The following is a 27,350-nucleotide window of genomic DNA, read 5'->3' as shown; positions in this document are numbered from 1 at the left end:
ATATGATTTCATTGTTACAGGTTTTCTAGCCACTGTGAGGATTCATCGAAGCTCCTGCAGAAAGGAGTCTGAATTCCCCACACCTTGAAGTGTGTGTATGTCCGAATGAAGGAGTCTCCGACGCTTGGGTGAGAAGGCGAGCATACAGAGGCAGTGTGGAGTGGCAGCCCACTTACAGCAGAAGGCGGGTGAACCACAGTCTTCTCGGCCACCATGGCGTTATCAAAATGCAATCAGGTTCCTCTTGTATTTTGAGGAGGACCCAAGGTATTAGTGGAATTGGCAGGAACAGATATGTGAACAGTCCCTTACAACCACTGGAGAAGGTGTCTGCCAGAGAATGTTTGCCCCTACCTGGTCTTGAGCAGAATTTGTGGCACTGATGATTCTGGGGTGAGGTGAAGAGATCCATGTCCAGGATACCCCAGTTGTGGAATAGGGATTGGAGCACAGAGGTGTACAGTTGCCATTCGTGGGATTCTGATTGTGCTCTGCTGAAGGGATCTGCTTTTGTGTTGGCAGCGCCTTGGATGTGCACCACTGTGAGGGTGATGTCTTGGGCTCTGCAGCAGTGCCAGATGTCTATTGCGAGAAATAATAATGTGGAGCTGGTACCCTGTTTAATTAGGCTTTGGATGTGGTTTTGTCAGCCCATTCACCCTGTCACCCCGAGGGTGGGGGGTACCTAGGAAAACATGTATTTATTTATTAATTTTTAATATCTTTCTATACTGCCCAAAACGCAAGTTCTCTGGGCAGTTTACAAAACACAAAATGTAGAACACAACAGAATACCAAAGCAAAGAAAGTGGAGCAAAAGCGAAAGAGAGGGAGAGAAGCGAGTAACTATATGGGGAATTGAATTGGAAGCTCAGAGCGATCCCAAATGGTGTAGATCCCAAATGGACGAAAACAGACTGAAGGAGAGAAAGCCGGCGCAGGTGCATATCATCGGTAGGGGCAAGGCCACTGCCAAAAGACCTTGAGGGAGAGAAGTAAGCTTAGAGATATTATGATGAGGTCTCTGCACAGGCACAAAGCCCAATCGTGTAAAGCACAGAGACCACGTCGAAGAACCAAGCCTTCATTCAGCACTTGTCATGCTTTGAGAAAAGCTTATATTTTCTTAGTGTGTTTTTCTTGCTGCCATCAATCTGATTATTCATTGCACCTTCATAAATGCTGAGGGTACCTCCCTTGCAATTACATTAGAACTTCACTAAAACCAATGAACAAATTTTTTCTTCTTGATCCCATCTTCCTACTAGACTCATTGGCTGGTATATTCAAGAGTAACAAATTTGAATACCAACATGCTGTGTTCAGTTTGTACACTGCTAGCATACAAGTGTGCGGGTTTCAAAGGCCTGACTCTCTGCACACAATAAAACACAACCCAGCCAGGCCTGTTTCCATCATTGGTCAATGCAGAGACACAGACCGGAATGTGGCAAGATCTGAGCAGCAACTCATGCAGATTCAGCAGTATGTATCCTTTTGTAGGCTAGGTTTTAGCTAATGGGATTTTAAAATTTTATTTCTCACAGCCTACTAGCAATTTTGAAAAGACAGAATTGTGTCTTAGCACAGTTTAGTAATTATTGCAGTATTGCTAGAAAATTTTGAGTATAACTGCTATGTTTTGAGTTTAATTGCCTCTTCAGCAGTGTGATCACACAACAAGCACATGTTCTCTAGGTTTGTAGATTCTTTTATCTCCAAACCCACTGATTCTGTGCAGTGCTTGTTACTAATTTACATGCCTGCTCCATTTCATAGTTTGTCAACAATTCACCTCCTTTCAGCAGAAGGCTTAACAGCAATGACAGAAAAGCTGTTAAGGTGAGAAAGCGCTTGTTTTACTTCCTAGTAAAAGCATGAAATTTTGCATCAAAATGCTACAGTTCCCATATCCTACTGTACAGGGGCCAACAACTTTTGGCTTGGCTTAATAATCAAACCCATTCATGCTTGCCACTGATCTCTCCCTTCCCTGAGTCCTGTAGCATGTGCAGAGAATTTGGGGGACAAAGGAGTGCTTAGCCTTGTGCTAGGCTCTTACAGAAGTTGCAAGCAGTGCCTTACTGCTACCTCCCACAAAAGCTCAACAGGAAGGAAAAGAAATTGCCCCTCCTTTCCTCTAGAAAGAAGCAATGCCTCCCTGCTGTCTCCGGCAAAAGCCTGAAGGGAAGACCTGCCTGACTGCCAGCAAGCTAACTCTCACTGAAGAAAAAAGCAGTCAGTTCTTTGCCTCCCCACTGGGACTTTACAGATGCTTGCGGCAGCAGCAGCAAGGTACTGGCACTTTCTGCCAAGAGCCCAATTTGCAGGACAGAAATCCCTTCTACCGCACGCTCTGTGATAGAAAAGGGTGATTTTGCTCCCACATATTGGACAATTACATGTTGGTATTGAAAGGACTATCTCTTCTTTCCTCCATAGAGAAGAAATTGTACATGCAGGAAGCAGCAGTGAAGCTGCTGTTTGTTTGTTTTAAGCCCAACTTGTAGGAGAAAAGTTCTCTTTTCCTCCACAGGTGAGAAATTAGAGGAAGTGCCTCTCCCACAAGCAGAACACTTGCTCAAAGCACATGGTCACTTGCAAGCGGTTAAACGATATGTGTTGCTGGTGAGGGTGTTTATGGAATCCTACTACTGTAATTAAGCCCAAGAATGTATAACTGAAGCATACTCTTGCTGTCCTCTGACACCCACACACACACCCCCGCCCAGCACCCTGTGTTGAATTTTAGATTTTAAGCTCCTTGGGACAAGGACCTATAAATAAAAATAGGACTGTTACTAAATCTTACACAAATTGACTTTTGGAACTTATGGTTGGGGTATATTTTGACTTAAATATTCAGATAAATATAATGCTTGTATGGTTGAGTGGAAACATTAAAGTAATAAGTATAATTTCATAAAACTGACCACTTTGAATTGCCAACCATCAAAATATACAGGGTTAAAATACAGTCAGTTATCTGGAGCAGGAAGTTTTTCACCTCAAAAAATGTTTTGTTTTTTTTAAATTAGTTCACAATAATGGACACAGTGCCAGTCAACCTGGACAGTTTCAAAGTTGTATCTAGTTGAGGGGCTATCCCTAGGAAACACACACACACACAATGAATATAAATGCCCAGCTTCCAGCATGCTAACATTAGCATGTTTTTAGAGCCTTCATTATTTTTATTGAAATTTAAACAATGTGAAAGTAGGCTATGGAGTTTATTTCTTAAGGTATTAAATATTCCAACAAACTTTCCGAAATAAAGCTTTGAATTTGTTTGAATAAATTTAAACCACATGACGTGGACTTCATTGAGTTTTCTTCCTAATGAAATATTCCAGTTCAAGTATTTTTTATTACTGGAAAAATGTTTAAGAATTTTATACAAGATGTAATGGCATAATTTTGCATGTTTACTTACATGCAAGTTAAACATGCTGGATCACATCCCAGTTACCTTAGGGCAATGGAAAATTTTCACATCAAAATTTTCCAGAAAACTCACATTGTTTGATACAGCACTTCAAATGAAGCATTTAGAATCTGGATCAAATGCAACATTGTGTCTCATGGTAACATATTGACTTATGGCCAGTTCTAGTTCTGAACAGCTTTGGTGCTGCCGCCACCACAACGGTGTGAAAGGTGAATTGACTTTGAAGAACTGGGCAATCCTTTTTCTAGGGGCACAGAACAGATACCTTTTAGAGAACATAGTGCAGAAGGGCAGAGAGGCAGTCAGATGTACGTACAAAATTGGATGCCACAGTTTAAAATATTTTGGCATCAATATTTGATGGCTGAAAGACATAATTGATCATCTCCAGAAATTTTTTCCAGGGGGGCAGGGAGAGAATCAGTGCTGCTTCTAAACAGAAGTAACAGATTGCTGCTATGAAGTTATTTGAATCTATTCTGAGACTATCACTTGCCACTCATGAAGACTATATCTTTCCCTGGCTGCCATCTGTTTCTGAGAGAATTTGATCTGGTGCAGGTACAAAGCCTGGCATAGTGAAGTATCTCTTGTTTCTTGAAGAAACAGTTAACAAATCAGTCTGACATAGATGGCATATAGTTCTGCTTTTGTGAATGTGTTCCATGGTGGCTGCTCACACATTTCAGGAGTTCTTTTTCTTGCCACATATAGTGAACCAGGCTCAATCAATTGAGCTGATGTGTGGAGTGTGCATCACAGATATGCTCTAGAGAAGTGTGTAACCCTAAAGCAACTCTCAGCACAGCTGCTTACCAGCTGGCAAGAGCTGATGGGGAAGACCGAACGGTTCAACTTTGATTTCAGGTTATGATTGCATAGTGCAGACACCTCCAGAGAGCACTTACAGAGTGCTAGTCATTTCTAATACTATTTTGACATAAGTGTTGCTGCTTCAGGCAGTCATGAAGAAGGTGGGGCTTGAAAATGGGATCTCCAAATGCGATCCATATAGCTTCCTCATTTTTAAAAATGCTTAAAATCTTCACAAAGTGTTGAAAATGTTGTTTGAGATCTTGACTAGCTACTATGCCCAGTTGGATTGCCCTTTTTCATTGTTTGGTTTGAATTTCATTACTTTGTATTACTTTATGGATATTTTTATTGTTTTGATTTGTGAACTACTGATGTAGAATTTTTGGGTGTGCAGTGGTATGTAAATAGCCTTACATAAATAAAAAACACAAAAATGGGTCACATGCGATGTGCTGCTGCTACCACCATGATGGTTGTTCAATAATTTGATTGAGTATTGTCAGTCCTGATACTATAGCCTTCACTTACATTGTATGTTAACTAATTTTTAAAATCTTATTTGCTGACCTTTTGTTCTGGTCGGTGACCGTAACAATTAAGACTGACTGACTGACATAGCCTTCACCGATTCATTCTTTCTGCCAATTCCCACTGTACAACTGTATCTATGTTTTGATACCAAGATGACATATAGATGTGCTGAGCAGAAATGAAGTGCAAGTCTTATACAAATATTTATCAGAATCTAAGCCCCCGCCTCCTTCAGTGGTACATAGAAGTTACTGTGAAAATGCTGAGAAAATGTTTGATTCTTGGAGTTATCTGGCTAGGATCAACTGGCTAGGATCACACAAAGAGGAAAGTAGAAAGAGAGTCACTGAAGCAGTAGCAGGGGAAGGAAAGCAGGATGTAAGTGGCTGGAAAGAGTTGTGAACAGTCACACAAAAAACCAATCGTTTCAGGATTAGAGAACACGGTTATTTTCACTATTTTCAAGGCCAAAGTCGAATCTGGAGAATATCTGGCTCACTGCTTTAGAGACACAGCTGCGTACGATACTGTCATCAAGCTTGCCAAATAGAAGACCAAGGCATTGCCTCCTATGATGCATTCCCTGGGTGTGACACACTGCAATTTCCCCTTTTCTGGCAAATGACAACTGTGTGGGACATATAGTTTTCCAAGATTTTACAGACATTCCATTCACTGTCAGTGTCAAAAGGCAAGGAACTTCAGCAGCATTTAGGAAATTTGGAACAGTACTCTACACGTATCAAAACAGTGAATGCATTTCAGGAAATGAAGAGGTAGGAATGTTGCTTCCAGAGGATAGATCAAACACATTCTACTGATGGATGATGCAGTGTGACACATGCCATCTACCAGGCTGATCATGTGCAAGGACAATCACTGGTGAACACAGATATTTCCACCTCAGTTAGCATGAGATTGTGATCAGAGTAACAAAGTTAAAGACACACTAAATTGCTCCTCTCCAGACTCAGGAATCCTGCCACAAACTAATTTACTACAAATACAAGACAGCCTGTTACAGAAACTATCCCTATCAAAAGAATGAACTGCAATATACATGTATATTTGCACAGAAGAAATTGTTATGTGCCCCCAGTGAATGGCTCATTGCAAGGCAGGTATGAAGAGAACACAATGTGCTCCATCATTGGCATCCTCATTCAACATGCAATACAACAAAGCAGTTCCCAACAGGGTGAATCTAAAGCTAGACGCTAAGAATCTAAAGCTAGAAGGCAGTTGCCCAGGCTTTCTGATATTTTATGAATTGTCTGAGAGATTGAAGTGTCTTGCTCCTGTGTTTCAGGTAAAGGAGCAAGAAAGATCTAGCATGTTGCCATTAGTATAGGGTATTTATGAGACTAAGGTTGCAGTCTTACATGTTTACTAAGGAAGGAATTTCACTTGAACTCAGTGGGACTTGTGAATAATGGTTAATCCCTGATAACCTTTTCTCCCCATCCTTTCACTCCTATTGTTTTCGCCAATGTCAAATTCAGACTGTATGCTCATCAGGGCAGGAGTGTCTTTTTCTCCATCCAAAAATTAAAAGTAGGACCTTGGCTATGCATCTGAGGTGCAAAATAGGAATCCCGTGTGTTGACTCTAGCCTCTGCCATGAACCCACTATGAAGTCTAAGGCAAAAAGAGAGATATGGCTTATCTAAAATCCTCCATCACTTGTGATTTTGAGGATAACTATACCTATTCAACCCAGCACAGTTCCTCCTAGTGACTGTTGCTGGTATCTCCCTTGTTTTTTCGTAGGCTGTCAGACTGCTTGGGACAGAAAACCACCTTATTCATTTTGCTATGTAAACTGCTTTGTTAATTTCTTCATTGAAAAGCAGTAGTACTGTATAATAATCATCCTCAGGCTATTGCAGGGGTAACAAAATAATGTATGGGAGTTTGAAGTTGAACCCTCTAAGAGCTAAACAAATGTTTAGAATAATACACATTATTGGCAACTAATTGTCTACAGAAAGTATTCATTCCTGGTTTCACACAACTAAGCTCAACTCTGCTAACTTAAGAGACACCTTTCAAAGTGGCGATTCTCTTATATTTAGCAGATAAGCAACTGGCCCTATGCAGGCCTAGCACTGCAGCAGCCCTCCAGTGGATGTTGCTGGTGTATACATTATGTTTCTTTTTTAGATTGTGAGCCCTTTAGAACAGGGAGCCATCTTATTTATTTTTCTCTTCTTCTATGTAAACGACTTTGAGAAGTTCTGTTAAAAATGGTATATAAATATTCGTAGTAACTCAACTACTTTAGCAAAATTAAGATGCTTAGAGTTATGTAGTTTGTAAAACTTCTTTGCCTCCCAGTTACTGCAAGAAAAATAAATACAGCATTCATACAATCAACCCTTCCCACTCCTTTTCTAAGTGTTTTCCTGCCTCAAATGTGAGGCATATCCCTCAAGATGAAACTGGGGGGAGGGGTTGGGGTTCGCTGACATGTAACTGAAACCTGTGTGTGCTATTCAGAAGTCCCACTGAGTTCAAGTGAGCTTCCTTCCTTAGTAAATGTGTAAGACTGCAACCTTAGTCTCATAAATACCCTATACTAAAGCCAACATGCTAGATCTTTCTTATTCCTTTACTTGAAACTTTTTGGGAGCCAGTGTGGTGTCGTGGTTAGAATGCTGGACTAAGACCGGGGAGACCTGAGTTCAAATCCCCATTCAGCCATGAAATTAGCTGGGTGACTCTGGGCCAGTCACTTCTCTCTCAGCCTAACCTACTTCACAGGGTTGTTGTGAAAGAGAAACTCAAGTATATAGTACACCGCTCTGGGCTCCTTGGAGGAAGAGCAGGATATAAATGTAAAAACAACAACAACAACAACACAGGAGCAAGACACTTCAGTCTCTCAGACAATTCATGATAGCAGAAAGCCTGGACAACTGCCTTGGCAACCAGAAATTCTCAACCTATTTAAATCTTAATGCTTTAATTCTTCAGAGGTTTATCTTCCCCTCTCACAGCACTTTTTAGTGTCACCTTTCAAAGAAAATCCCTATTTATTCACTCAATTTATACACCACCCTTCCTAAAGTGGCTCAGGGTGGTTTACATTAATCAAACACACACAAAACAATTAAAATCAACACACATTAAAACTAGATTAAAACTCATTAAAATTAAAACTAGGTATCATTAAAAGCCAAGCTAAAAAAGATGGGTCTTTATTGCTACTGGATTGTAAGTGGAAAGTGTTGTCCATTAAAATGTGGTCATCTGTGATCCAGAAAGCCCAGACACATAAGAATTAACAAGGTTCTTTCACTCTCAAGGACTTTTCTTATCGTGAACAATGCAGAAGTCAAATCCTCAATTCCTCAAAGACACTAAACTCCTAGCAACTCCAGTAGGAGTCCAAAGCAAACAAAGAATCCCAGAACAAGCATGTAAATCAATACCACTAGTACAAGAGAGTGAAGCTGAACTATTGAAGGCATAGAATTGGGACACCCCAGCAAACCACATTTTTTTCACTAAGAGCATATCTTTCCCAGCAGACTGTGAGTAGACAAACCTTTGCTGGTATGATTTTGCAATAGGCGCCATAGAAAAGCTGCTCCCTCCACATCAAAGCTTTCACACTCCAGCCAGTGAGCACTAAGGAAAACAAAGACCATTTTGCCAACCTCATAACACTCATTTTCCTCCTCCCCCTGGCTCTACAACCGAGCTGAGGAGCTTTTAGGCCATGGTACAATCCCACATGCTTACAAAATGCACATGCATACTTCAACCAGGTGGGAGAACAATGACTGTGCGTGAAAGACCTATGCAATTAGCTCCACCGTGTAGTAGCAGCTCTCGTATGGGTGTGGGTCAGAGACAGTGTTCCCTCTAAGGTGTGCGCACATGCATCCGCTCACAGATTTTTTTTATGTCCACTCAGTTAATTTTAGAGCCCGCTCAGGTTGAATAAGGAAGTTCCCACTCTGAATATACGTGTACGCACACTGCCTTGATACTGCTGCCCAGAAATTCATTCTGCACACAGATGAAAAAAAAAGAGAGAACACTGGTCAGAGGGGATGTCCCAGAGTTCAACTGGCTTACTCCCAAGTAAACCAGGTAATGTATACTGAGATCTATACACAAGGTGAATACAAAATAAGCAGATCCAACCATTCTGTTTTGTTCTAAGTATGTTAAATGAAATAACTACAACAGTGGATAAGTTGATCTTTTAAATACATTTTTAGGATAAACTATTTTCCACATCCTATTTGGAAGTTCTGAGATTATACTTTCATCAACAAGCTTCAGTTTTTAGAAAGATTTATTCCATCATAATCTACACTGTTCCACTTAAAGATCAGAATTTGAAATTGAGGTCACTGGGTCACCACAGTGGACTTTTCAATATATGTGGACTTTGTGTGGACATTGCAGCACAAGTGCACTTAATACTAAGTGGATTTTTTTTTTGGTTAGTCATAACCATTGTACATAATAGAATATTAAATGTGTTTTGAACATAGTTGGGATCTGTTTATTTTGTATTACTCCCAAGTAAAATATGCACTAGATCCAACCTGCTTAGCCCCTGCTTACTGGGCAAAGAGGCACCTTTTAACATGGTGATTCTCTTTATTTAGCAGGGGGAGAGTAACTTGCCCTATCCACGCCCAGCACAGTACCTCCAGTGACTGTTGCCGGTGTCTTTCTCATGTTTCTTTTTAGATTGTGAGCCCTTTGGGGACAGGGGTCTATCTTATTTATTTATTTATTTCTCTGTGTAAACTGCCCTGAGCCATTTTTGGAATGGCGGTATAGAAATCGAACAAACAAACAAATCAACAAACCTTGCAGTGTGATCTACATGTTAATTCAGAAGTCTCACTATGTCCAATGGGACTTACTCCCAGGTAAGTGTGCACAGGATGTCAGCCTAAAAGCAGCATCCAAGGCTGCATTCTTTACAAACTGACAGCAGACAATTGTCAAACACAATGCAATGGATCTGCATCTCATGTTTCTATTTCATCTATGCGCAGCTGAATCCTGGGAGTTCTCTAAAGTATTCCTGTTCCCAATGTGAAAAGGAAGTGCAGTACTTATCCTGTTTTTCAAGAAACTTTTTTTTAAAAATGGCCATTGTTTCAGATACCTTGGATCCTGTCACAATTAAGTCAGAGTCATTCAAAGGAAAACATATTTGTACTTTGTCTACTGTAAAACACTCCCACTGTGTTCCATATATTTAGATGACAGAGTTTTGTCAACTTAGTTCAACACTACAGATATTGTAAGTGAACAACACTATGTCTCAATACTGTCACTAGCATTGTTTGCCTCTTCATACGCCAGAAGCTTCACGTCACTGGCTGCTGTGTTTATTTGCTTTGAAGGATGCACATACAGTATCTTCAAAACAGATCTGTAAATGTTCTACACTGCCTAGAAAAGTGTCAGAATAGCACAATTAAGCTTTAAAAAATCTGAATTAAACCACCAGAAGTGGAGGGGGATGAGAGTTGGGATAAATTATTTTGGCACACACTAATCACTACTGAAAGCAGATTCACTCTCCACACTTATTTCCTTACATAATTAACCATAATCTCCCTTTATGGTAAAGGTGTATCATGTGACCAAGGTATACCATGTGATTAATCACTATAATGAGCCGATCATACCAAGACCTACCATATGATCAAAGTGTTCGAGTGAACATCAAGAAATGACAGGTGGAACACATGCAGCTGCTTTCTGCACAGTTGCGCATGCACCTCTTGTCCCAAAAGCTTCTGATTGCATTCTATCCCCATAAGAATTGCAGAGCACAAGGATAGCTGCTTTCCCACATTAAGAAAGCACATTGTGTATATCAATCCTGTGTTACTTTACTAAAATTCTAGCATTTCTTTCTAGCAACTGTTGAGACTGCCCTTTCCTCCAATCATACCTCCTGCACTTTTGTGTTTCATTAAACCCAAACAAGTTAACCTTTTGCATATATACTTACAATGCCAGGAACCAAGCAGACATGTTTTTGTGGAGCACAGTGAATTCCAAAATGACAGTGGAAGTGAAGGGGCGGGGCGGGGAGGGGGGAGAGAGGACAGAAGCAAAGTTCATATACTACAGTCAGCAGTCCTGAATTTAACCGCGGCTCTTGCATTCTAACGCCTGCTCAGCCACTGCCCTGGTGCTGCTCACACACATCGCACTTCGCCTCATCATCTTCCTGGTGAGCTTATGACTCTCTAAATAAGGTTTTCGGAAGTTAAAACCTGCCCAGAGGAGAACGTGGTTCCACATGAGGCTGCCTTTTCCAAAGAAGATTCTTTTAAATTGCACAACTAAAGGGCGCCCCGGGTCAGACGCTTGCAAAGGGATTTTCAAACCTAAACACACGCACACAGAGAAGCGGAAGGAGGGAGAGACTTTTAAACAGGGGCCATCGAAGACAGGAAGTGGCGGGGGGAGGATCTGTAAAAGTGATGAAGGGAATCCCGTGATGAATGAGCCCTTGAAACCCGCACTGTGTTAGCATCACCCCCTCCAAAAAGAAGATTGACAGCCCTCGAACGAGTCCGGCTGAACGGTGGGAGCCGATCTGCGACCATGACAAATAAATTCAGGCAAATAAATCGCCGTCGCCTGATTACGAACCAACTTTGGAGTGATGCTAATGAAGCAGGCGAACTGTCTCCCTTCCGAATCGATCGGCCAGCAGAAAGCTCGGAATGCCGGGCCATCCCCTCTACGCAAACACAAAGGCGCCTGCACTCCTTCAGTCGTGGACAAACACACACACACAGAGAACAGCACAAACCTTTCGTCGTCCATTGTGCGCAGTCGGAGTGGAGCTTGAACTCTGCATGCACCCCCGTCCCCAGTCCTCGGGCAATGCCGCGTCTCCCACCGTTGTCCGCGATCCGGGTGCAGGCAGCCGCAAGCTGGGAAAATCAGCGCCTGTGATTCAGCATGGCTGCAATCGGATCCCCCTCCTCCTTCGGCTCCGCTTCCTTTCACTCCTAAAGCAACAGCAGCAGCTTAACGTAGCGGTGGCGGCGGCAGCAGCAGCCGCCACCGAACACTCCTTACCCAGAGCTCCCCGCTGCTACTGCTTTTGCTCCAGCCTCGGCAGCCCACTCCCTTCTGTCTCTCCTCCTTCCCCTCCGAGCTTGCTACTCTGTCTCCTGGCAACAGCAGCTGTGGGCATAGGTACGTTGCACCGCCCCAGCTGCTGCATTTACACAGTGCATCCTCCAGGCTATTTAACACACATGCAATCTCTCTCCCCCCTAACGGGGATTTTATGGGGGAGGGAGGGGGGAGAGAGCAAAGCCAGAGAAATAGCCTACTTTTTCTTGATCTGTTAATTACCTTTTTGCTCCCAGAATCAACACACTTTTCTAAGGATTTTGTGCACCACTTACCTGGTTGTATTTATATCCTATTCTATTCCAAAGGCTCTGGGCAAGAAGCAATATTTACACATATTGTAAATATTTACAATCAGATATAGGCAAGCAACCACATATTTAAACACTTGATGAAAAGGAAGTATTTTCAAATATGAAGCAGTTCCTACCAGACATTAGGGCGAAGAAAACGCTAAGAACGCTCTATGGTGGTGCAGCAAAGACAAATTTGAGGGGCTTGCCCACTTTACAAAGACACTTGCCCACCCATGCCTTTTCTGAAGCCCCGGCTAGTCTGGCTAGATACTCCCCTTTTCAGCTTAACTGCGACCACTGAAAGCATCTTTGAAGCCTGGAATGCATCCCTAGACATACCCACTAGGAAACCCACCCACTGAACTCGGCGAGGCTTGCAAGAAAGCATGTCTAAAGATTGGGCTCTCAGTGGAATGTGGCTTACTCCCAAATGCCAGTGCCAACAGCCCCAAAGCCAAATTTGGGAGTCAAAGCTAAGCCTTGGAATCCATTTTGAGTATTGGGGATCAAACCAGAAAACGGCTGAGAAGAGTGCATTTGCAAGGGGCAGACTCTGCTTGAAAACAATCTGAAAAGCCACATTCAACTTTCAAACATTTTCACTCCTGTTCTACAATGATATATTAGAACATATAATAGGAACTCTACAGGTTTCTCCCTCAAAGCTGATGCAGTGGAATGGCCAAGAGCATGAGTTGTGAAGTTTCTGTCAAATCAAAACTTCAGCCATGTATTCATGAAGTCTGTGTTCTTCATTGCAAAGCCTGGGAGCCAATGACAGCTCTCATCAACCCTAAGAGTGGCTCCCTATTAGATCGGTATGAAGCTTTGGCCAAAGCTGAATGCTCGCTCCACACAGAGGCAACCATGCCCACCATGCAGTGGTGTGCATTGTCTAACACCAGTGGGAATCCATTAAAGGAAAGAGAAGCCCAGTGCCATCTTGGAAGGTGTGTGTGTGCACAGCGCACAAGCAAGTGTAGACCTTCCCAGAGCTTTCCAAGATGGTCCTGGAGCTCAATAAAGCTCAATTTCTCTTAAAGGGGCCCTCCCTACACTAGGAAAAGTGCAGCACTACATGGTGGTCAGCACACTGAAAAGCCAGTTTTATGCCAAGAGTGGATTTTTATTTTATTTTTTGTGCTAGAGTGGCCCTTGTTTGAAAAATAGTAAAGATCACTGCACAAAGAAGTCTTCTGCAAGCCACTCTTTCAGCCTTCGTTTCCCACCAGAAACACAGGGACATTCCACTCAGAATATATATATATATATATATATATATATATATATATATATATATGAAACACACAAACATATATATACACACACACCACTGTTCTGTGCTTTTCTCAATATTGTCGTTGACTTCTCTATTGCTGTCTGTATGAAGCAGTTCAGCAATATGGGTTCAGCCATATTCCCCCCCCCCCCTTTTTTTTTTGCTCTGCTACATTCCACCTATATAGCATAATGAAAGACTATTCCGGAGAAATGCACAGTCTATTTAAGCATTGATCTTAATACTGGCTGCTGTTACATTTTTCCAAGCTTCTGTTCAAAATGCAAGGCAAACATAACCATTGCATACTAACCGACGAAAGTCTTAGCATGCATTTATTGAACCTCCACGTCGCAGAACAGGCCCTCTGTGTGTGCCTATGTTGGGCTGATCCAATACCACTTCAGGGAACTATGAAAGTACCCTTTGTGTAGCCCCCAAACTCCCTTGATGAAATCTTAACCAGCGGGAAGTTGCTTTTGCTAGAATGCCCATGTGTGCTGCCCTTCCATATTAATGATGCAAGATTTGAACAACAATCCTAAACAGACTTGCTTGGAAGTTAATCTGTTTAAATCAATGGGATTGACTTCCAATTATTTTAGGACTGGCATTTTAGGTGGGCAAAATAGCTTGACAATGTGTTTTGAGAAGACAAGGTGGCTCAGAAAAGCAGACCACCACTTGTAAACTATTTACATTGCTTAAGCCCCCTGTGGAGGTTTAATGATAGACAAAACAGAGCAAACAAGACATTTCCGAGAACAGAAATACAGTGATAGCAAAAACTGAACTTGCCTGTTAAGAGCATTGGAGCACTCCAGAAAAGAAGGGCGCATACATGACATTTAGCAGGGATAGCAAAAAAATCAAAGTTTTTCCACTTACTCCTCAAAATATGAGGTATGAATAATGCCAGGTTCTGTTAATTCTTCCTTGCCCCATGAGACATAATGGCAGTTCATAAATTCTTATGTTTAACTGATTGCAGCCAAAAGTGTTTGCTGTATTTTGGACTGAATCAAAATTCTTCTCCAAGCAGATAGAATACTTAATACCATATGGAACCTAGAATGGAAGGAGAACCAAAGATTGTCTAAGTATTTATGGTAATGTGCATGTTATGGTTATGTCTTAAATGTATAGATCAATTCCAAGTGCAGCTGCTGAGGAGAAAACTTAGTCCTAAAGATAGTAGAGAAAGTTATATCAAATACATTTCCCCATCACAATGATACTGTGATAGTAAAAGCCATACTTGGCGCGCACGCACACACACACACACACACACACACACAATCAATCCTTCAGTGCAGCTCTTCAAAGTATAGGAAGCCTGTCAGGCTCTCTGTTTGGCAACCATACGACAATACAAAATATTTTAGTCTTCAGAAATAATTTCACAGTGAGAATATGACTCCCTCTGCCACCCCTAGAACCTCCATCTTCCTAGGTCTGACAATGTGCATTTAAAAAAAACCAACCATCCAAATCTTCAGACTTCTTGTACTAGCAAAAAAATAGTTAGGTGGTGCACAATCTATCAGGCTAGCTCAGCTGTATCTGTCTAGGGAGAGTAAGCTGCTAATTCTACTTTAAGAAGCGAAGCATCCTAGTGTTTCTTGCTTATTCTGCCACTACATGCATGTTTGGGGCTTTACATCTTTTCTTTTCTGAATTTCACAGATTCAGCACTAAACTAAATTTACAATAAGCTTCTTCACTTGGGGGGCACCCTTCATAAAAGCATATGTAACTTTCCTCCAGTCTATTTAGATTACAAATAATTCTTCCACACCCAAAATGAACACTGGGATAAACGGCCAAATTTTATAGACTAAAATACAGCAAATTACACTCTGGCGCTTCTTCTTGGGTCTCTGTCAGATAGTATATATGGGCCTGCACACATGCACCCTTCAGCAATGTAGTATTCTGGAATACTTAACAGAACAGACTACACTTCTGCCCCATTCCCAGTTATGGCCCAAGACCTTTGTGCACCTGAAGCAAGGTGACAAATGCCTCCTCTTGTGCACACCCTCCTCCCTTTCCCTTTTTTAAAAGTGGGGGCTAAAGGCCATCTTATTGTCTTGCTACTAGTCCCCCAATAATCTGCTGCTTGAGGCAACTGTCTCAACTTGCCTCATGGAGCCTTGGCCCATTCCTTAGCAAATTTTCTGACTAATAGCCAGGTCCCAAGGGGCAAGGTAAACACTTTCCACTCTCTCTTCTGATCCCCAGCAGCAGCTGCAAGAACTGTCTTTTCTCCATTAGTAGTAAGTTACTTTGCAGAATACATTATCTTTTCTCTATTTCAGTAGTGCCATTAATTAGATCTACATAAGCAACTTCCATTCTTCCTCCAACTAACTCAGCATATATGTGGTCATCCCATTTTACTGAGGCCATCCTGCAAGGTTGGTTAGATTAGTCCAAAATTGGCCCAAACCCAGATAGCAAAGCTTCATAGCACAAGAAAAAGTTGCAACTAGCTTTTAAAACATCCTGACCATAGCGCTACAGTCAATTGAGTCACTTAGGCAGGCAGCACCAGTTTAGAGTCTCATTGAGATTAAAGCCCATTTCCCACCTCTATGCCTATGACTCAGCACAGCAGATTACTTTCAAGAGGTTTTTGGGCTTCAGAAGACGATCCCCAGATCTGACAAGTAAAGGCCTCATCTTTTCAAACAACAGATAGCAGCTCCTTGCCAGACATTTACTGAGCAAGTCCATAGGAACATCTCTCAATATACAGCCATTCTGTGAAAGGAAGTCCTGGTAGCTGCAGAAGCAGGCTTGCCAGAACTGATGGTTTTTAAAGCAGGCTTCACTCCTCTGTGCTACCACCAGATCAACTGGACTCGGACTCAAGGTATTTAACAGTTGGTAACCCACTATACTATAAGTCAGCAGAACTTGCTCCAAGGCGTCCAGATACTCCATCAGGGCTGTTTCTAGGTAGCCAGCGTTTGAAAGGAGTCTCCAAGCATGGCTCATGCTCTCAAAGACTATGCTTTGGGTACGAAAGTCAGGAAGGAAATGAACAGAAAGGTGTTTGCCTCGCTACATTCTGCCCAATACATAGAGTTCTTCTAGCCACACTTTTTCCCTTGCTGTGCTCCCATGTTTTTAACTAATGTGAAGAAATTAAGTTGGCAAAGTCCTCCACCCCTTCATTTCACTTGTTTAATTTCTGTATGCCATGTGCTGTTAAAGGCTCAGTCACAACACAGGTAGCAGAAATGTCCTTGGATTCAGAATATACAGCATGAGCACACACATTCTTATCGGTCCAGGAGCCTGGCTTTAAACCCGTTAATTCAGTTCATCTTAAAACCATTCATTTCTGGGCTCAATATCCAGGCCTACATATCCCACCCCCAAAAAACCTATATAGCTGCTCAAGGCTAACGTCTCCAACATGCGAATGGTCCTCCCACAGCCAATTCAAACTGTTCTTTCCTATCAAAACAGTTTGTTCTGACTAAAACCAGACCCTGTCTGGTAAAAGTGGGCAAAACCAAAGAGTTAGCATCACATTCCCATTGTCTTAAATTGTGTTTTTGGTGTTGTAAAGTTTAATGCTTTGACAGAAACGTAGTCTATAAGTTTTCGCTGATAGCAGGACTAAGTTACTCATGAGTAGTCTCACTGGAATTAAAGGGACTAGTCATGACTAACTTGTCCCATTAATTTCAGTGGGACTGCTCATGAGTAATTTATTCTGGATGTCAACCACTGTAAATATTTATTTATTTATTCCTGCTTAACTATGGATTCTCCAGTGGTGGCAGGCAGGGTTACCAAGTTTTGCAGCTTCAGTTTCTCCATTAAAACAGAGGAATATTAGTGACCTACTTTTCAGGACTACTGTAGCAGGACAAATACAGCAAACTACATGAACTAAAAATGAACAAATTGTGATAAAACTACATTGTAAGGAAGTACGAAACAACCCTTCAAAGAATTCATCACCAACTGAATACTGTATTTTTTATCAGTCACACGGAAGAACATAGGAAGCTACGTTATATAGAGTCAGACCATTTGGTCCATCTAGCTCAGTATTGTCTACCCAGACTGACAGTGGCTTCTCCAAGGTTGCAGGAGAGAGTCTCCCTCAGCCCTATCTGGGAGACGCCAAGGAACTTGGAACATCTTACAGTGCTCTTCCCAGAGCGGCCCCATCCCGAGGGGGAATATCTTACAGTGCTCACATGTAGTCTCCCATTCAAATGCAAACCAGAGTGGACCCTGCTTAGCAAATGGAACAATTCATGATTTATCACAAGACCAGCTCTCCTCCCAAGGCTACCATCACCAACAACAACAGCCCCATGCATAGTTAAACAAAGGTCTCTTTTCCAAAGCATGGTCTAAAAAGCAACCCCAATATCTTCCTTATTACTGACAGTTTAACGGCGTAATGTTGTTTACAATACTCACAAGTGCCCCAATCCAGAAATCAGTATGCATAAACAGACTTCCTCTCACATATTTGTTGGATTAGGAGCTGTGCGAGTAAATCAGATGCATGTAAAAGAGCAAATGCACTCCATTGCTATAGCATCTGCATAGTATCTCCACTCCATTCCTTTGAGAAGTATGTGCATGTGGACATGCCTTACATTTTGGCACTATCATACAGTTAGTCTAGCCACTAACAGAGTGTTAGAAGACCTAAGGAGGTAGTCTTCTCCTTAGACCTCTCTCCCTCAGGGAGACACTGCCCACGTAAATGCGTGAAGTTACCCAAGATTTTAACATCACTGTGACTGGACAGCACTTTGGCTCCCCCACGCTATAACAAGTATCAGCAAAGAGCAATTTCTGCTTTAACTTGGGTCTTATTTCATATGGAATTTATTGTGTTTTTCAACATTTAAGAGCAAGAAAACTGCACGCAACTCAACATGTGCTTTCGACATGCTGGATTTGGGCTCAAAAGGGATCCAAGGCAGCAATTTAAATAAATTTTGCTGTAGCCCATGGAGAGTTTTGTATGAGAATTTTTGACTTGAAATCTAAACCAGCATCAGCCTGCACCTCCTACCAGCAATATGGGGGGAAACAGACCGTTTTAGATTTTGCATTAGCAGAGCTACTTTTCAAGTGTTGTAATTTTAAAACACTTCATATTTTTCATATAAAATAAGACCCAAGCAAGCATGAGCAGGAGCTCAGGTACCTTTTGTTTGGGGGGGGGGGGGGAGGAGAGGGAATACTGCTATCTAATCATAGCTTTTGTAAAGTCCTGAATTTCTCCATAGGTTTCTATGAGCAACTCTCAGATTTGAAAATGAGAAAATGCTCATGAGAAAATCCAAACATTCCTTTAACTGATTATGTGCATCATTCTGGACTTTGTATATCCATGGATGCTACTAGTCACATGAAAACTCTACCCGTCCCATTTTAGTAGTGCTGGATGGGGCTTACTTTTTAGTACTTGAGAGTAAGACACACCTGTTGAATCCAGGGTTTATGGTACTTTCCAACTAGTGTAGGAGTGCTGCAACCTACAGCAAGATTTGCATAGCTAGACGTTCAACTGTGTGTTCTGCCTATACAAGACAAACATAAGGAAATAGAAGCATGAATACACACACGTTTTACAGTATATATTTTGAAGGATTTGTTGGTTGGTGCAAAATAAAGTCATAGTTCCCGATTACCTGCAAATACCAAGTTTTGCATATACAATCCTGCTGCTGAAATTAATGAACGCACAACTTTTTACACTGGAATATGCTCACTGGATGACTTAAATAATTGTGGGTTTAAAAAAAAACTGTTCTTATATTTTAACTGTTATTGTTCTCAGATTTGTAACAATCAAATCAATAATTCCAGAACTACATCATGCCAAAGAGAAGATCTTTCTCAGATTCAAATTTACTATATATGGTAATTAGTCAATAAAATGAACGTTTGAAGTTGAAATCCTAAAAATTTCAAGGTGCTCTTTTACTTCCCACATTAATAAAAGTTCTATGACATATACAGATAGCCCTCACATAGCAGTTTTGCCCATTCGGGAGCTATCTCCCTGTACACCAGTTTAGTTATTGTGGTGAGTCGTTTTAGTTATTTGCAGTTTTCTCCCAAATAAATTGGTATACTGTTTAAATAGCTACTCTCCCAGCTTCTCAGCTGGCGTGTGGAGAGGTTTGACATTTAAGTAGTGACTACAGATGTGCAAATCGATTCAGGTACAAATCAGTTTGTACCTGAATCTAGCTGATTCAGGTGATTTGGAGACAAAACAAATCACCCCTGCGGTCCATTGGCTGGATTCGGGTACAAATTGAATTGCGCCAGCCGCCAGATTCAATTTGAATTGATTCAAGATTCAGATTCCTCCTGTGAATTTCCCCAGATTCCCAGCTTTCATTTTTAAAAAAAGCTAAGTTCTAGCCCTTATAGAAGTGGAGTTGTGGAGCAAAATGTGTGGTCACCATTTTTCAAGTGTTTGGATTCTTTGGTGTATAAAAACTTTTCCTCAATGAATCCCTATGAGGATTCATTACACACCTTCATTTCTTCTATTCATTTTGACTGTCTTTGGACAGTGCCAACTGTCAACTGTCATGTGCCAACTACAACCCATCCACCCCGCACACGGGGGTACTCAGTTTATGTTCTAGGATTTTTTTTTCAAGTGTTTAGACTCTTTGGTGTCTAATTTTGCCTTATAATTTATTTATTTATTATTTATTTATTTTAAAATTCTTGTATACCACCTCCTCCAAAGATTCTAGGCAGTGAACCACAATACCAATAACATTTTTTTTAAAAAAAAATTAAAATTAAAATTAAAGGGCAAAAGCCTGACCAAAAAGGTAGGTCTTAAGAAGGGCCTTAAAAGCAACTAAGGAAAGGGCTGAATGAATCGGGGGCCGGGGGGAGTGCTCCAAAGAAGAGGGGTGGCCACAGAGAAGGCCCGCCTACAGGCCCAGGCACCACACATTACTCCATGGCCTGGGACACTAAGGAGAGCCAGCTGAGAAGATCTCACAGGACAGGATACAACCACCCGAGAGGCAAGCCCAGAGATATACAGGTGCTAAGTCCATAAGGGTTTTGTAGGTGAGAACCAGCACATTGAATTGGACCCGGAAGTGAACAGGCAACCAGTGCAGCGAACATAAAAAAAGTGTGACACTATCAAATCTATGGCCACCCATAAGGAGGTGGGCCGCTACGTTCTGAAGCTTCTAGAACGCTTCCAGAATTCTGAAGCTTCCGAATTGTTTTCAAAGGAAACCCCAGGTAGAGTGTATTACAATAATCCAAACAAGAGGTAACAAAGGCACAGGTTACTGTTGCCAAGGAAAGGCCATAAATGGCAAACCAGTCAAAGCTGGGCAAAGGCGCCCCTGGCCATGGCCCCCACCTGCTGTTTAAGAACCCCCAGAGCATGAACAGTCTCTCTCAAGGGAAGCATAACCCCATCAAGTCAAACTCACGCACAGCAATCGGCCAGATCGCAAACTGAACAAGAGCAACTTGGTCTTGGAGAGATTAAGCCTGAGCTTGTTCTGGCCCATCCAGGTCCTGACAGCCTCCAGGCACTGAGCCAGCACATCGACGGCATCACCTGTTGATAATTAATTTTAATGAGGATTCATTACACACCAGAGTCTAAACACCTCATAAATCCCTAAAATAGAAACTGAATAACCAGTGGCTTGTGGGTTGGGGGGTAGTTGGCAAATGGGATGCCACTAATTCCCCACCCCCAAAGCAGTGGGGTCAAAATGAACAGAAGAAATGAAGGTGTGTAATGAAAACAACAAAGAATCTAAACACTTCAAAAATCCCTAAAAAAAAACCTGAGTACGCCAGTGTGTGTGGCGGGGGGCAGTAAAGTTGACACATGGCAATTGACATTTGGCACTGTCCAATGACAGTCAAAATGAAAAGAAGAAATGAAGGTGTGCAATGAATCCTCATAGGGATTCATTGAGGAAAAGTTATTATACACTGAATCCAAACACATAAAAAATAGTGGCCACACATTTTGCTCCATAACTTCACTTCTACAAGGGCTAGAGCTTCGTTTCAAAAAAAGAGAAAGAATTCAAGCTGGGGGTCCATGTTAGCATTAGGATAAGGCAGCTTCAAATCCCCATTATTTCCTATGACTGAAATATACAAAACCAGTAAAAACTAAAAAATAAAATCATTAAAAATAAACCAAGTGCCCCACAGTCTTGAAATTTGAGTGGCAAGTGGCACCTATGGGGCCCTACCCACCACCCTAATTTGGCGCCCCAAGGACCTTTATAAGTGGGCCAAAACGATCAGAATCGAATCAAAATACAATCTGAGTTGATTTGGGGGGACAGATTTCACCACAAGAATCAGGGGTGATTTGATTCAGGCACAAATCGAATGGAAAAAATGATTTGTGCACATCCCTAGTCGTTACTGCCTCTACACAGGCTGCTCCATCCACTCTCACTGCAAGAGTGCATTGTTTAGCTAAGGAACCTAACCCCCTTTTTTGGTTAGCTTAAGCACTCCAATATCATGGTTTCTGCAAACATTACCCCCATATTAGAGGGCCTCCTGAGTTTCATTTCTTCAACTTACCTAGCAACTTGACCCATCGACCCACCCACCCTTTGACCCAGCGACCTACCCACCCTTTGACCAGTCAACAAGCGTCAGTTACTAGTACTTAGGTGTGTACACACAAACACACCCCTCTCAAACTCATTCACTTCCTATTTGCATTTTGAATATGTATTGTCACTCCCTAGACTAGAGGATACTGCAACAATCTTCCCTGTTTCACAATCTTCACTGTTTCAAACACCAAACAAAGCATTGAAGGGTTCTGTTGCATTGAGATAATTGTCATGCATTTATAAGGCAGTAGAAATGTCTAAGTCTTGTTAAACTATGGAGCAACTCAGAATTAATGTCATTATCCTAACACGCTCCTAGGACCAAAAGTATTATGCCTACTTTATGTCAGTAACTGTGCCTTGCTGTTGCTATGGTCCTTTAAAGAAAACAGTTGCTTCTATGCTACACATGCATGGTCAAGCTTCTTTTCACTTGCATGTCTAAGCCCAACAGGTGAGCCTTCTCTGTAGTTGCCCCAGAGCTGTGAAATCCTCTTCTTGCTGAGATTAGAGCTGCTCCATACCTGTTGACCTTTAGGAAACAACTAAAGACACATCTCTTCAGCCAAGCTTTTTAGCTTGGTGGTTTTTTAGCTATTTTAATTTGAATGTTTATATGTTTAATTTTTGAAATTTTGTTTTATTTTAATGTTGTAAACCACCTAGAAACTTCAGTAGTGGACGGTATATAAATAAGCTAGCTAGCTAGCTAAATAAATATAACACAAATTACATCAATAGCATGGGTACCACTGTAGTTCTGAGTAAAGGGGGAACCTTTTCAGGCAGTTACCTGTCTAACCATTATTTCAAAGTTTCTGTAAGTTGAAGCTCTTCCTCCTCTTTTCCTCTATTCTTGGGATTTGCTGTTTTTATTCTGTCCCTGGGCTGACCTCATCAAATCCCATGGTTTCTAGTATCATCTGTACACTGACAAAACCCAGCTCTACCTCTATCCCAGAACTCTCTATCATCCAGTCCTGCATCTCCAGCTGCCCAATCAGCATTGCAACCTTAATGCGTCATCTTTGTCTCAATATGTCCAAATCTAAACTGATCTTTCCTCCTAAGCCTTATCCATTATCACCACCAACCCTGTGGAACAGGCCACAAATAGGGCTTTTAACTTTGCCTCCTCTATCTCCATTACTCCCACATATTCATGTCACCAAATCATGCTATTTACAATACAATACAGGCCTTTCTCTCTGCCCCTTCAGCAAAAGCTCTGATTCATGCCCTGCTCATTTCTCACTTGGACTACTGCAACTTTCTCCCTGACTTCTATCGCCTTATGTGTCCCTCACTTCCATCAAGCACTCTGCTGCTAAAATAATTTGCTTCCTCCCTCGCCCCAGCCACATCTCACTGGCATAAGCTCCTTGTCCTTACCTTCAACATCCTCCCTGGCCTTGCCCTCCCTACCTCTCACTGTTACACTATTACCTGTGACCTGCACTCCTGTGTTTGAAACTACCTTCAGCAACACCTGATTGATGCCCCTTCTGTCTTTTAAATCCCCTTCTAAAAACTCCCGTTCTGTGAAGACTTTGGCACAATGCCATAGTACTCATTCCCTACTGTAACTAAGTGCAGGTACATGCAATACTCACAAATTCTACCCTGCCTTCATGTTTCTTCCCTTCTGTTTCTCTACATTCTAACCACATCAAGCAGAGACCTGTCTCATTCTTTGTACTGAACTACACACATGGATGGTGCAATAATTGTACAAAGAGGTCCAGCATAACAGACCAGTTACTAGTCTCTTACTCAAAGTTATTAATTTCTTAGCAGTATTATGTTGGAGCCACATGGATACATGTTCATACAAACCAAGTACATGAAGAGGCATCCATGCATTTTGTCATGCAACAGAAACACTGTCAACATTCAACCTGAGTCACAGTCTCCAGAGTCATGAAAATTGCACAATTAGATACTGTTAATGAAACTAAGAAAAGTGACACATTTACGTGGGTAGGAGGCAATAGCAGCTTTAGGTTCAGATCTACTTATCTATTAAGCTCATCAACTTGTCTTGATGGGTCATGGCTCATTCGCAAATGCAAGTCTACAAGTGAATATGCATGTGTAAATCACAACCAGATTGAAATATGTACCAGTGAACAAAAAGAGGAAAGTTAGTTGCTTTCATAACCATTTGCCTTTCTAAGCACACACTACGTGATGCAGGTGATTCTGCATACTTCATGGCAACATTGAATGGAGTAAGAGTCAAATGCTCAGAGGAGCTATTAGCCACATGATTTAGTTTCAGCTAAAAGGTTCACCATTTGTTTAGATGTATGGATCATTTCTAGATATATCAGTTCACTCCAAGAGTAGACTAAAAGTCATACCTTCCTTTCACAGTAGTCATAACTCAAGGTGTATAAGATGACATCATCTTGAAGGAGGTTGTCAACAACCCAGATTGTGACACAAACCTTTTCTGCATATCCATCCATTGGCAAACTCGAGTCTCTAGACATTCATGCAACTCACACAAATGAAACTTCAGGACTAAATTAAAGAGAACACATTCACTTGGGATTTGCAGGTAAATCATCTACCAACATGCAAGAGTCAAAGCTGCAGAGTCAGATTATCTGTGCAGCAGACTACTTAACATTTTTAAGATTAAATGTTTTCATGGTAATATATTTACACACAAACATGAACTGTTGGAAGACGATCTTCACAAACTTAGTTGTGCCGGTAGTGTACAGACATTCCTGTTCATATAGATCTTTGTACCACGGGGGGGGGGAAGAGGGGGGCAAAGAAAACAAATCTCTTTACAGATGTTCCTAATTGACCAGGTAACAAGCAGACTGACATGAGACAAAAAAGCATGGAGCACAAGTAGTGAAAATAATTGGTTTCTAGAAACCATTTGTTTAATCAGATTAATCTCCCTTTAGATCTATTATTCAAACTTATGACAAAGAACTAATCTTCCAGCTCTCATGTCAATTAATGCTGCAGGTATGTTCTGCTCACTAAAAGTGCAATCTTTAAGACACAAAAATAAGTTAATTCCTCATTACTTTCAAATGATGGTAAACAAGCAGCCCTTGGATTTTGCGAGCATCTTTTTATACTCCAGCAGGCTGTGATCCATTCATAAATATATCAGCAAGTTAAGCTACTACAATTTACCACATTAGTAAGTTTAAACTACCACATTTCCATCCTGAAAAGTTCCATACCCCATTCTCAGTGCTCTGGACAGGTATCACAGATCACTACAGGATAAAGAAAGTCAAGGTAACCTTATTTCATTTACCCAAAATGAATGTGGTATCAGCTATCACATTTGGCTGGTTTTATGATAAAAATCAACTAAGTACTGGTGAAAGCCATGCATGCAAGATACACATATAGCAGTTAAAAGTTGCCTTAGACAGTTATTTTTAAAATAGTGCATTTCATTCCATTAATTTTTGCACTAAACTGAAGAGCAAGATACAACATATGTAGCTGGCATACAGCTTAGCTTCTGTTCTGTGACTCTGCCAAAAAAACCTCTCTGCCTTAAAAAAAAACTGAACTAGGGGGAAATATATTGGTCTGAAAACAGCATTGAATTATAAGAGGACTAAATCACATACAGGTGGACCTTGCTATACACAGTTCCGCTAACCACGGTTCTGCAGTCCACAAAGAGGCAACCAATCTCATTATCCACGGATACGAAATGGTTAAAACCCATGTATCTGTGGTTCCTAGAAGGCCGGAAATGACCACAGAGGTCATTTCTGACCGCAGGAGCCATTTTGTGGCTCATTTTGTCAGAAAAAAAATTGTCAGGGAAAAACCCATGATTTCCTCACATTTGGAGGGGTATTGCTGGACACCAGCAGCACAGTATGCCAGGAACACAGTAGGGCACTTTATTTGGCCCATTTTCACCCACTTTTTTTTAGATCTGGGAACTTAACCCTCACAATCCCATAAACTTCAACAATTATCTAGTTTCATTACCAATGACAATCTGCAGGAACAGAACCCATATGGATAATGAGGTACACTTGTATCTTTCGCCATACACAGAAGTGCTTTAGAGTTCCAGGACTCACAAGAATTACCTGCTAACAACCAATTCTTTGAGATAAAAACTGAAAACATCTTTATACTGAGCCCAAATTTTCAGGGTGTAATTGTGGCACAATCTCGCAATAGATTTGCAAGTTCACATGGTATTTAAAACAATTTTAAATCTTTGGTATCACCTTTTGGTTTTCTTTACTAATACAAGTGGTCCTCATTAACCATGGGAGTTCCAATTCCAGCCTATAACCATGGATAATGAAACCATGAGGTCTTGAGTCTATGGAAATTGGGTTAGGATTCCCCCCCCCCGGCCCCAAGCAGAAATAAAGGGAACAGAGCACAGTATCTTGCTCTCCAGGCCTCCAGAAAGCACTCCACCAAAACCCACAAATCCTCCAAATTTCTGAGAATTTTTAAGAATTCTCAGAAAGAAAGAAAGAAAACTAAGAGCCACAAAATGGCTTCAAGCTGCAAAATGGTGGTGGGAAATGACACCAGAAGTCATTTCAGGCCACTAAGGAACTTGATGAATTTTACTTATTTTTTTAACCATGGAAAATGAGGTCAGGCCTATAATGCCTGATCATGGATATGCAAAACCACAAGCGCCAGGACCATGGATAACGAGGGCCAACTGTAGTGGCATATAAAATCTTCCCTTGTTGGCCAAATATTCATAATTACATAGCCAACTGTTACAACTAGAATTTCAAACTGTGGTGGACAAAAAAAATACTGCTATAAAGGTCTGCTGCACATACTAGCATTAGAAGACTTATATCATACATAAAGTTATTACTATAAATGGTGATGCCAGCTATTTGATATTAATACTTGCAGTGGACAGTTCACAACCAATACCATTAATTATCAGAAGCTGTTATATCAGTTATTCCTCCAGACATACATGAGTATTACCTTAGTACTGGAGATATTTGATTGGTAAATAGAAATATTTGACGAACTGGTGCTCAGAATCCCATCTTGCCACCAAGTGCACTTAGCCCAAGTTTTTCTGCACAGTATGACCCAACTAGAAGTCCTTAATTCGGGGATGTTTTTCATAATGCTTTAGAAAAGCACAAGCGCACGCACACGCACACACAGAGGAAATACTGCATGAAGTACATGAA

General features: G+C 41.3%; 1 protein-coding gene across 6 annotated transcripts in view; it reads right to left on the bottom strand.

Annotated features, from left to right (window-relative positions):
* The window catches only part of KLHL3 (kelch like family member 3), a 115,519-nt gene that overhangs the window by 70,724 nt on the left and 17,445 nt on the right, over nucleotides 1-27,350 (bottom strand). For 2 of the 6 annotated variants that reach the window (XM_053293705.1, XM_053293708.1), the window contains exon 1: nucleotides 11,610-11,956. The exons of 1 other annotated variant lie outside the window; for it this stretch is intronic. In XM_053293705.1, the coding sequence (XP_053149680.1) occupies nucleotides 11,610-11,623 (14 nt within the window). In that variant the 5' untranslated portion in view covers nucleotides 11,624-11,956. Of the gene's footprint in view, nucleotides 1-10,796; nucleotides 11,073-11,609; nucleotides 11,957-14,404; nucleotides 14,452-18,988; nucleotides 19,011-27,350 lie in introns of those variants that run through there. 3 more of the 6 variants (XM_053293707.1, XM_053293709.1, XM_053293704.1) reach the window with 3 other exon arrangements.

This window comes from Hemicordylus capensis, chromosome 2 (genome assembly GCF_027244095.1).
Source record: "Hemicordylus capensis ecotype Gifberg chromosome 2, rHemCap1.1.pri, whole genome shotgun sequence".
NCBI lineage: Eukaryota > Metazoa > Chordata > Lepidosauria > Squamata > Cordylidae > Hemicordylus > Hemicordylus capensis.
The sequence above is the reverse complement of the archived record's forward strand: the minus strand, read 5'-3'. Positions and strand labels throughout refer to the sequence as shown.